Here is a 12,960-nt window from a genome sequence, read left to right as displayed (position 1 = left end):
CAAGGGACTCAAGTCTGAGCATACCCTGCCAACTTAGGGCGAACAAAGAAAAACCAAAGGAAATGATGGACGGAGCGTTGACAGTACGAGCACTCACCCCCATTCAACTGATCTGGGTTTAATCCATCACCGTTCTTTAGCCCACTCTGCCACCCCAGTTCAGACATGGCCATATGCAAATCAGTCTGACCCTGTGCCTCATAGCCCCAGATCTCTGTACTGGGGTGAATGTGTGACGTTGTTCTGCATTCTGTCCATCAATTGTTGTTTTTGCATTTGAATTTAATTTAAGGCAATTACTGGACATCCAGGAGCCGACGGCCTCCATACAGTCATGTAGCTTGTGGCTTAAAGTTCTTTCGGATCCTGGGAGGAGTGATACCACTATCTGCGGATCGTCTGCATAGGAGGTAAGATGGAAACCAAAAGATCTAATCAATGGAGCCAAAGACGACACGTAGACGTTGAATAAGGTGGGGCTTAATGATGACCCCTGTGGCACCCCACATGGAAGTTGGAAAGGAGGGGAGCAAAAATCACCTAGGGCCACTAGCTGCTGACGATCGGACAGAAAAGACTTTAAAACCTTCCAGGCGGTGTTCTGTACTCTGCAGGTTGACAAACGGTCCATCAGAACAGCATGGTGGACTGGGTCAAAGCAGTGGAGAGGCCCAACATGATCATTGCTGCTCTGCCACCCTGGTCCAAGGTTTTCCTGATCTCATCAGTGGACTTTAAGAGGGCAGTTTCTGTGCTGTGACCCCCCGAAAACCATATTGGGTAAAATCAAGTACCTCAGTGCCTTGAAGGTATCTACTCAGTTGACTATTAATCCATTTTTCCAGCATTTTATCCGGAAATGGGAGGCGGGAGATCGGTCTAAAATTATGAACATCTTTGGGATCAAGGTTGGATTTTTTTAAAAGAGGGATCAAAGAGGCAGTTTTCCAGCTAATAGGAATCCTGGCTGCTTCCAATATCGAATTGAAAAGAGGGGTAAGAGCTGCAGAAAAGGTTAGTGGGGCCAGTTTGGCTATTTTAATTGGGCAAGGGACATAAGGAGATCCCGATTTCATGTTTTGCAAAAGTTTGACAGTATCTGTATTAGTTAGCAAAGGAAATTCTGTCAAGGAGTTCTGAGTTTGGGAGACAGTCTTTTTATCAATGCAGGATTCAGATGGAGAGCTACTATAGCTCTATTAAAAGTTGAAAACATTTCCTCCACTTTATCCAGAAAGAAACTGGCGATCTCATCGCAAAGTTCCTGGCTCTCCACCACTTGTGGTATTTGTGGATTTGCCAATTGACAGACAATTTTAAATAATTCTTTCGCTGAGTTTTCAGCTAGTTTGATTTGGTTAGCAAAGTATTCCTGTTTGGTCGTGAACAGTAGTTGCTTATAGACCTGAATGCTTTCTTTATATTTAATTTTGTCCTCAACCTTGTACCCCTTCCTCCATTCCCGCTCAGAGTTTTTACAGATACATTTCTGAGTTTTTAGGTTGGGAGTGTACCAAGGGGCAGAGGGATGGGTCCTTCTGGGATAAAAAGGTTTTTTTGGAGCAAGTTTATCACATGCGTCAGTGACCCAGGCATTAAATCTAGTTGTGGCATCTTCCACCTTCCCAACTAAGGAGGGCAGATTAGGCTCCAAAAGATCTGATAGATCTTTACCTTCAATACTGTTCCATGCTCGTATGTGTCTAGGTTTTGTTACGACCTTATCATGCAACTGACTGTCTGGGTAGGCAATCTTGAATAATATGGCCGCATGGTCTGACCATGCTACTGGTCGCACCTCTAAGACCTACAGATGTGTATGGTTTGAGAAGATTCCATCCAGCGTATGCCCAGCCGTATGGGTAGCCCCTATGACTAGCTGCGTTAGGTCCAACCCATTCATAAGATCTAATATTTCCAAAGTGCTCTGCCCTCACACAAAGGACCTAACACCTCCACGTTATCCCAGCAGCCATTTTGAAGGCAAGTTTGTTGGGAAATTCCATACACTTTAAAGCCACAGTTTAAAAGCTTATCCCACCTTCCAGAAGTAGAGCACCAGGGAATAAAAAGAGACTTTAGACACCAACTCTTCAATACACTTCTGGTCCTGTGCCGTCTGCCAGGAAGAAGGGCTGCTGTTTTGCTGAAAGGAGTGCTACTCTACTGGAGGGCTGCCCTGCTGGACAGCTGTCTTGCTGAATTGCTGCAGCGCTGTCCTTCTGCCTGAGAGAGGAGAAGTGGACATGCAACTGCATCTTGAACCCAGGGCTACTAGAGTGACTCCAAGGACTAGTCTGCTGCCCTCTTGATCTGAGCCTCAGGGATATAAAAGGCACCCCAAGATTCTGCACCCACACCTGGACCGGCTGAAGTGAGTCCCTGACCCCCAAATGGTGTCCCTCAGGTCCTAGACCCTTGGTGTGGCTTCAGAGAGCTGTATTGAAGTTTTTGGGCTCTTCGCAACCGGCCCATTTGCGCCAGATCTCACCCACTGAGCCGCAATTCAACACAAAGCTCCAGCAGCCACCTTTTTGCGCTAAAGCATTGACCACTCACAGGGACCATCAATGTAAAGTTCCAACCACACCCATCCGCGACACCTTGACTGCTCTTTGTGCTACTCTCGCAGCCTCTCGTGATGCTCTCCCTGCTCGTCATGGTCTCTCCACCGCAAATGTGACACTTGCCACTGATTTCAGAGGGTAAAGTTTCAGCTGGACATATCTGGTAACTTTAACTGATCTGTGCTCCATTGTGGTTGGCTTGAACTTGTGACTTTGTCCCGATCCATTGGCGCTTTGTGTTTTTTGCACTATTTTCATTAAAACATTTAATAACTGGTTCTACTGATTGGATGTTTGTCATTTGGGTGTCAAATAATTTATCAAAATGTCCTCTATTTTAAAAAAATTGGTGTGTGATTTTTCTTGTGTTGTGTTTTCCCGGTTTTACTGTTTGTGTGCTGCATAAATACTTTATGCATTGCCTCTAAGTTAAGCCTGACTGCATTTTGTGCCTAGCTACCCAGGGTTATGCAAGGGTTAATTTAGTAACCTTTTGTGGCTCACTTTGCAAGGCATTATGGCTGTTGCTTGACCAATGCTCACACCCCAATTACTCACACAAACCATTTTAACCACATGTAATGGAGGCAGAGCATATGCCTTTTGGCTCTGAATGTCAGTGTCACACAGGGTAAAAAGACCAGTCAAAAACAATCTGTAAAAATGTGGGTTCAGTCAAAAAAGAATATTCGGCTGCTTGTAAATGTAGTCTTGGAAATGGTCGATTTTCTTTGCCTTTGAAATATGCCTCTCTATTGCAGAAGTTGTGTTGATTGTTCTGTTTCTAGTAGGCACAATCTTGTAGTGTAGGACTGCTAAAGTAAAACTCAAAGTCTTCGCAATGAGCATTCAATTTCAAGGTGATGATATCAAATAGTGAGAGGGATTTACTTCAGTATAGGTAATATGCTAAATAACAGGAAAATATACTTTGCTGTATCAATGAACCCCCTCAGCTCTGTTACATGTGTAACTCATCACAATACTCTCCAACTTACACCTCCAGGATTTACCTGGTTCATGGCTGATTATATCATTACTTGTTAAGGAACGCTTCCCACCAGGGAATCAGTGCATTATAGTTTCTATTGGTATGAAGTAGTATAACAGGTTCCATTTTGGCGTACAAGTTTCTTTTCAAAGTCTCACCTGACAGTGGTAAAATAATGAACATAGTCAAAACATGCTTGCAGCCAAGATCAGGCATGCTTTATGAAACCTCCATTACTTCTTCTAGCAAAATAACTGTATGTAATATCACCTTGCTTTTGTATCACACTTACTACCACACTACCATTTCTAAGCACTGTAAGGACTAGGGCTTAGATGTAGGTAATTTTATTTGACCACTTCTTAAATACCGAATTTTACCGATTCGGTATTTAAGAAGTGATAAAATAGAGGGGGGGATGTAGGTATTACAGAATCGGTAAATACCGAATCGTTATGATTCGGTATTTACTGATTCAGTAAATACCGATTCGGTAACGCCCATTGATTCCTATGGGCATTGAAGCCTTCTAGCACCCCAAATACAGGCATGTGTGCCATGTGGCACACAGACATGCCCTAAGGGCATGTCTGTCTGTCACATGGCATAGGTGTGCATGCGCACATGTGCATGCACACCTGAATTCAGTATTTTACCACCCAATTGGATTGGGTGGTAAAATACTGACTCTTAAGGGCCTGTGGCACTGTAAACTGTGCCACCTACATTTGTAATTACAGAATCGGTATATTTACCGAATCGGTAATTTTACAGAATCGGTAAATATACCGATTCTGTATTTTTCAGCCCCCTACATCTAAAAACCCTAATACCGGTCGAAAACGGCAGAAATCGGCCGTTTCCGACCGGTATTAGGGCTCCTACATCTGGCCCCAGGTGTTTCCTCTACCCAACTAATGGTACTTAATTTTTCAAACTTCGAATAATACAATACTGAGTAAGTTTGCTAGGAATCAGGCAAATGACCTGCAGATCACTGCAATTCTCATTGTAAGTAGTGCGCTAAATGTCCTTCTGCTTTGCCAATGCTAACACGTATATTAAAAAGAAGATATACCCCACCAGACTTAACTCTGTTTTTGATGATGTAATTAGAGTTGCAATTACTGTTGAATTGAAAGGCATTTATGAGGACATCTGAGGACATCTTTATAAAGCAACTCTTGTATGGTTATTAATATATGGCTAGTATCGGAAATAGAGAGCCAGGCAAAGTGTATTGTTAATCACCGTATGTTTCAAAACCTACTAATACCTACAAATACTGATTTTGAAAAGACTCAAGGTGGTGAGACCTAGCAGAGCCAATATATTGAAGATGATAAAAACGTTATACGAACCTTGAAACACTAAATTATCAGATTCTGTTGTCCTGAAGGGCATCCCCATGCAACTCCGCCTTCTGTTTTTGTTTATTTGATGATTTACCTGGTTGAAGGATAGATAAAGCAGACATACAGGACTAATACCAGATTAAGACATAGTAGACAGCTGCCTAGTGCACTACCAGCATGGGTGCTTCTAAATGTATTGAATATGACTTGAATATAAATTAGTTGATGTAGGAGGCAACATCCCACTTCTATTATGGTGCCAAAGGTTTTGCAATTATTCTTAAATCATCAATCTGAAAAACATCTATTTGTCCCTGGTCAGGAGTTAATTCAAGGTGCTTGTGGGTTCTATAGTAAAGAGAAAACTGGACTCTTACTTTTTGATGTGAGCATGCAGTCATACCTAGATCATTTGGAAGACAATGGAACAATCATGAAAAATGCTAATATTTATTGTAGCACTGTAGATTTAACATACTAAGTAATTTTATTATGTTTTCTTACAGCGTACATTCCAACTCCAATTTACTTTGGGGCTGTGATTGACACTACTTGCATGCTCTGGGAACAGGACTGTGGTGTGCAAGGCTCTTGCTGGGAGTATGATGTGACCTCTTTTCGCTTTGTCTACTTTGGGTTGGCAGCTGGTCTGAAATTCGTTGGATTTATTTTTATTTTTCTGGCATGGTACTCAATTAAACATAAAGAAGATCAGATGCAGAGGCGAAGATGGAGGGCATCACCTTTAAGCACAGTAAGCGAAATGGTTGGCAATGCCAGAGCACCACAGAGCTATGCACGAACCAGATCCTGCCCCACATTCACTACTAGGGGTGAACACAATGAAGATGGTGATCTGGCAAGAGGAATTTACTACCTAGCACAAACGTATCCTGGGCCCTTCTCAGAAGCAATAAACTCTTCACCTCAATCTGTAATACTTAATGTTCCTGCTGTGATATAACTGATATCAAACCTATTGCCCAAACGACCTGAATTCAGTTTTGTTGGCTAACTTGAAAACGGCGCCTTGTGAACACCTGTGCCTTCTTTTGTAATCTTAACACAACGTATGTGAGCCAACAAAACATACTACAAATAGCCACACCAGGCATGAGGGCTGGATACCTCAAAATGACTAGTCATACTTTTTCCCCTCCATAAACAGGAGGTCTGTTTTTTAAATGTTTGTGACTACTTCAGCTCCGTACATAAAATTCCATGTTTTAAGTTAATATAAAAACAAAGTTAAGAACTCTGTAAGTGGAGCAGTGTAGTGACTGTATTGCCTAAGTATGTATAATTAGTTTCAGGAAAGAAAGTACTATTTAAACATACAATTTTGCCCACTATTTGTCGAGGTTGTGAATGTTAAGGTGAGTTCTGCTACACAAGCACAATTGGGGAGGACTAAACTATGCAACTTTCACTGTGGAGCCTCGGTAACTGTACCTTGCCAATGCAAAAGGCCATATTTATCAAATGTATAGCATAGACTAGAGAAAGGGGAAATAAGGTACAGTATAAACCTTCTGACAAGCAAAGGTCCTATTCATACATTAGATTAAAGTACTGTTTAGACACATGAAAGTTTACTTAACCTTTTCCTAAAGTATTGCTAAAACGATGTTAAAGCCATTGCAAAGTTGTATACAGGGACAGTTCTTATCATCGACTCAAAGACTAATAGTGATTTCAAATTGCATACCTACTCCAAAGTCATACAATGTGTTTATATATAGTTTGTCTCTCTGCATGGAAAAAAAGAAAAATTGAAAGTGAAGAGAAGCAGTATTAACACTCAAGTCAAAATATATGGTTATCATAGGAATATAGCAATTTTTTAAATCTGGTATGTATAATGCACACACAGTCAAAAACAGGTTAAAATAATTAAGGGAATGTTTTCTAAACTTAAATGTTGTTTGTATAGTTAGATACAGATAGAAACACAAAACTATTATGATTTAATCAGGAGAAATAAATACGTGTGAGACATGAGTATTGACAACACAAAGTCAAAGACGCAACATGTACAAAGTGATTGATGGCTGTAGTATTATATTTCACAAAGGGTTTTCATAGCAGAAGGCATAACACTCCGGAAAAGGTTGTACTACAAGTAGATATTACATACAACAGTCAAAATTAAAATAAGAGTGTGATGTGTATTATGTGAGTGAAATTCATTATACACACACATGAATGAATACTACACACCTAAATTTGGAATGGGATTTAAAAGTGAGCATGATAGGGCAGTATCAGAGTGGACAAGAAAACACAGTGGGTATGTAGTTTACACCCATAAGTTAATATATTTTGTGTAATTCGCTAACATTTCAGAATGCACTGGCCACCCTTACCATCCAACTTCCAACCAAAAGGACTTCCTACAGAAATTGTGGTGAAGGCTTTGTATCTTTCAGAAAAAACAAAGTTCGAGGAAAAAAATAAAGTTCTGAAAATGCAGGGTTGAAAAACGGGTGCAGGTAAATACCAGACATGTAGGCATTTATCTTAGTTAGTTTCTAAATTACACATATCACACAGATACCTGAGTGAACTGGAATAAATTCATATATTACACCCATGCATAAACGTAACTTGTACTTTCTGTAATTTATTAATTTTTACCAACCCTTTTAGAATCAGGTTTGTGTGTAAGGCATGATGGGAAAAAAGTAATTGTCCTGAGGGAGCTGAAGAAATGCTCTTGTTCTCAATTTTATTCCAATCTGTATTAATTAGCAATAAGTAAGTCTGAACTATTGCTGGGTTTTAGAGGGAACACTAGTTCAGTTGTTTGTATAACTGTTCATAACAGTATTGGAACCAAAGTCATTTCTGTCATGCCTTATTCTTGAAAAAAATGCACAAAGTCTGTTATACCTTTCCGTTCGGGAATACTTGCTTCAAGTTTTGCCAGTTGTGGGTTGTATCATAAAGTCTATAGATTTGATATCTTGATGTAGATTATTTACAAATTGACAGTTACAGTCCCAATGTATTTTACAGTACATTATTAGAATTTATTCTCTTATTCTCGTATTCAATAGGCCTTGCACTGATCACATGATATCTACTGAACGTACGCGATTGTATACACAGCGATATATTAACCTCAGGTTGTGTAGCTGAAAAGAGGATCAATTATTTTGAGGATAATACTCCTTAGAACAGCATGGCCTCTTTCAGAATTTCCTTTTCTAAAACATCAGGGACAGAAATGAGAGAGTATTAGTTAACTCCTCCAGTGATAGCATCAAGAAAAATAATTATTGACTGTACTATAATTTTAACCATGATACTGCAAAACAAACAAGAATAAAAATTTGCGAATATGTGAAATGTTTATTCTTTTTGATGTAACAGGATTTGAAAAACATCTTTAGCTTAATATTATTTTTTTGAATTGGTATGTTTTGCTTTCATCCAGTGTGCTACCTCAATTGATTGTAGAATGCCTTTGGAAACGTCTTGCGCGTACTCCTCCATTATGATTTCCATTATTTTTTGTTGTTCAGAAATTCCAGAGGTTTGGCAGAGCCCCAGAAACATATGTTATTTTATACCAAACCCTCCTCTGTGCTGATAAGCATTTCAGAATCCTCTTATGACAAGTAACATTCTACAGTCTTGACCAAAGACTGGCCCAACCACGCAAAGTCTTCTGTGTAAAAAATCCATGTTCACAAGGGATTATGTTAGAAATTTGGTGTCACCGATCTTGTGGGCTAGACCCTCCCTGTTTATGTGTACACCAACTAGTAAATTTGTATAAACGGATAAGATAGAATTTTTATATAAAGATAAAAAGCGTGTTATAGATTTTAAAGTCTCTATTCTACTCCCTCCATAGTGCAACTTTATTTAAATGAAGAAATCTTGGTGTAGAAAATCCAGAAGTTACATGTGCCAGTACTTAGTTCAACTACAGAAAGTAGAATCCAGTTTACTAGTTAGATTTTTGGATTCTTTTAGGTTGCTTTTGTTTCTTTTTGCAATGTTGATGTTTAGTTTTTTAAACTGTCATTTTTTTCTGCATTGCAATTTTCCGTTGCTTTAGACATTTGTCACTTGTTTTAATTCTAAGCAGCATAACATTCTTCTTCACCATACCTTTTAAAAGTACCCAAAGAATGTACATGTTAAAACTTGTAAGTCCTGCATACACGTTTCAGTAAGTCTCCTTTTCTGACAATAACTGGCTATTTTTTGTTAATTTTCATCAGGAGGCAAAGTCTGCATTTTTTTTTTACACCCTGCTCAAAAAAAAGTCAATGAGTGAGTGAAATAATTGATAAAAACCGATGCATGTGGTTACTAACTCCTTTTGTTGTTTATCTGTTCTGCTTTAAAAAGTGCCAGTGTGCTAGATGGATATAACATTGTGGAGTCCTCCTAAAAGCAAATGTCATTTGAGATGGTCCTAATATTCCGAACATGATGCGGAAAAGGGCAAAGCCAATGGAAAGGACAGAGAAAAACATTGATGATACTATTAGAAGAGAATTTTGTGTAGAAGATAATTTTCTCAATTATAACCATTACTAGGAGTCACGAAGAGAATGACAAGTGAATGAGAAGTGCACTTGCATATACCTCTAATCCCACATTTCTTGTATGTTCAACGTAATGATACTTGCATGATTGTAGGAAGCGTATGGGAATTGACAAGGACCTCCTCAACTACTGGCAAATTCAAAGCACAGATAAAACACTGATTGTACCTCAGTTGGTTAAGATGAAGAAGGCAAGCCTAACCACTGCAGTTAGTTATGGTGCAGCACTGCCTCCTTAGTGGAGAGAACAGGAATGTTTATAATCCTACCTTGGGCTGAGGGAGATGGGTTTATAAACAGAGTAGTTATTTCAGTGGAGAGAGAGCACCTTTTGTACAAGTACCTGTTTTTGTTGGAGTCCTCCAAACAGTTTTAGCATCTAGAGTGAAGGAGATGAGATAGTAAGTTACTGGGAGGAGCATCTTGTGTGATTGATAATTATTCCTCTTTGATCTGCATGTTAATGGGAATGATGTGTTAAATGAGGAGTTCAGCATCAGCAATGGGCACAGGTAATTAATAAAGAGAAGTGGGATAAAGACAAGTGTGATAAATGAGAGCCTTGGAAGGGGGGAATGGAATAGAAATAGCCTACCTGTGGGTAAGGAGATAGGAACAGAAAGTGAAGCAACACATGGAGAGAGGTGATCTTTAGCCACAGGTTTTAAAACATTATTAGAAATTGCTACTAATGTGGATGATGCTTACTTTTTCCTACTTTTTATTTGGTGCATTTATCAATATTATGCTTGTCAACAAGGACCAGATATCAGGAAGAAAGATGTAAATGAGTGCAAGGTTTACCCATGAAGGGACAATAATTGTGGGTGATAGAGGCAATAACCATTTTGGTATTGATATTGAAGCTGCCATGGAAGAGTATTGGAGATGTTGTCATGTTTTTGGGTGACCATCTTTATAATGGGTCTGAAATTATAAATGAGTAAAGAATAAAACTGCTAATTATCCACTGTTGTTGGGGGTGGTCCTTCATTTGCACCACAAAACGTTCTTGTCATACTGTGACTGTTTTAGCCATAAAGGCAGTAGATAGCTAGAAGTCCACACATGCGCTGACAGGAAGGCTAGTCTACAATTATGTTCTGCTGCCTCTCCAAGGTTCTAAACATTTAATCACCTCTATCTCCTCCATTGAACCAGGTACCAGACCTACCTTTCATGTGTAATTAAAAATAAATCATTTTTGTTTTAGGTAAAACATGAACATTGAAAAAACAAAAATCCACTATATTTAAAATAGGAGAGGGACCTTAATTACAAATCAACACTAGAGTTAGGGTAAGAATTAGAAATACTTTCATGATTAGGAAAATATGTGGGTTATGTTTATGGTAGAGATTGGCAATACTCTTGGGTTAAGGGTATTGGTAAGTGTAAGGGTTAGGATAATGGTTTGGTTAGTGGAGACATTAGACTTAGGGCAATGATCGACATTAGTGTAAGTAAGAGCTAGTGATAGGATTAGGATTAAGGTTGATGATGCTATACTTTCCTCTATATAATGTTTATTACTGGTACATCAGGATTGTCAACCTAATGTAAAAGGAAAAATGGCACTAAGTATTTGAGATTTGGTGTATTTCTTACTTTTGGATTTCTCAATTTTCATTTAGATCTATTTTTAACATGAATTATTGTAATGACATGGAGGGAGGGTTACTTCCTGCCAAAACTACTAAACAGAAAATTCTTCAGGAAAACAATGTACAAGACTTAGCAGCAGTTAAGCATTTAAATCATGTGGAAAGGAAGCATTTCCATGTTCCTCTAAAGGAATACTTTTTGTTACCATTCTATCAGCTTTGTAGAAGTAAACATTGTATGGAATGGCTATACCTTTGTGCAAGTCCCCTTCTATAACCACAGGTATACCCTCAGACTTTTTATGGATCATTGGCTGGAAAGTGTTGCATTGCCCTTTGCCAGCCATCTTTAAACTTCAGACACAGAGAGAAACCCACTTATATTTTGCTGACATCAGCATAAAGGACCTAGTGACACCATCAACTGCACATCTAAACAACAATGTAACTAATCACTACTGCCAGTGAGCAAGTGGGATAATTAGCAATAATTTTACCACAAATACCCAAGATTGAGACTGAGATGCAGGGCCCAATTGAAGTCTTGTGTATCGGGGGAGTGATCAATGCCTACAGCCTATCTCTGATTATATCTTTCTTGCTATCCACAAACATCTTACACAGTTTACAAGGTTTCTCAGTGTGCAGAAGAAATAAGCAGTTTCAAGGACTCTTTGAGATGTGCTTTTTACTCAATAGATACTGCTGGAAAATGAAAAATTTCCTAGCTATCGTAACGGAAAGTTTCAATTCTATTAAGGACAAGGAGGCGAGGATTATGCAGTCCTTTCTTCTCTTTATTTAAAACAGCAAATTTAAAGTGGACCAATCAGAAAACTTTATAAAAACTTCAACTCCCATGAACACATGGGCCACAGTGTCCATAACAGTCGCCATCCAATCACGATGCCGTCCACTGTATAACTGGTCCTGACGTCCCTTCCTCTTCCTCTTCTTCTCTGTGAGGAAAGATCCCGAGGACGTTCATCAATCTTTCTGGTCTTGTCCTAAATCAACACAAGACAAACCGTTATCCTGATCCCTTTCCGTGTACGAAAGCATAGAAAAGCGACACAAAGAGATCGATACCAGATAACACTTGAGGAAACATGTCATGGGGAATTTAAGGTTAGAAACACATGCGAACAGGCCTGGTCATAAACCCCAAATAGCAATAGAAGCATGACAGAGCAAGGCACAACATCATAACATATTCAAACCCCATTGTAAAATTTACTTACTGAATTTACGGAGGTCCTGGGTCGGGCGAGACCAGCAAGTCTCGGGGGGGATAATCCTCGCCTCCTTGTCCTTAATAGAATTGAAACTTTCCGTTACGATAGCTAGGAAATTTTTCATTCTATGTCAGGACGGAGGCGAGGATTATGCAGGTTTAAAGCCTTTCCACCACCAACTCTGCAGCGCCATAAATGGGTTTGAAATAAAAATTCCTGAATGTGGGTTCGGAAGACCAGTCTGCCGCGGCCATAATATCTTAACCGGCCGCCTACCTGAATGGCCTTAGAAGCCATTGCTCCCCTCGTGGAATGAGCTCCGAATCTGGTCACATCCACCCCCGCCTCGGTCATGATCCAACGGACCCGCCTGGCGATGGATGGCGAGGGAACCGCCTTAAAACGGCTTCTGCAGTGCAATGAGGAGTAGACGTTCCCCAGAAGGGCGATAATCCGACGTCATGTCCTCGTATGTCTTGAGTTAACTCACCACACAGAGTGTGGGCCGATCCGGAAACATAGGATAAGATACCGACCTGATGTTAGTCTTGGTTCTCTTAGCCACCGTAAAGGTGACCCCATCTGGAGTGTAGGTCCATGCAGTAATGACCAAGGTCCTCGCGTCTGCGACGCGCTTGCATGA

The 12,960-nt window shown here is 39.7% G+C and overlaps 1 protein-coding gene across 1 annotated transcript in view; it reads left to right on the top strand.

The window, feature by feature from the left end:
- The window catches only part of SLCO5A1 (solute carrier organic anion transporter family member 5A1), a 372,433-nt gene extending 363,776 nt beyond the window's left edge, over nucleotides 1–8,657 (top strand). Inside the window, exon 9 of the mRNA XM_086965856.1 lies at nucleotides 5,420–8,657. Coding sequence (XP_086821982.1) covers nucleotides 5,420–5,877 — 458 coding nt within the window. The 3' untranslated portion in view covers nucleotides 5,878–8,657. The remainder of the gene's footprint in view (nucleotides 1–5,419) is intronic.
- The last annotated feature ends 4,303 nt before the right edge of the window (nucleotides 8,658–12,960 follow it).

The sequence above is a fragment of the Lissotriton vulgaris genome, chromosome 4_1 (genome assembly GCF_964263255.1).
Source record: "Lissotriton vulgaris chromosome 4_1, aLisVul1.2, whole genome shotgun sequence".
NCBI lineage: Eukaryota > Metazoa > Chordata > Amphibia > Caudata > Salamandridae > Lissotriton > Lissotriton vulgaris.
This window is presented reverse-complemented; position numbering and strand designations above follow the sequence as displayed.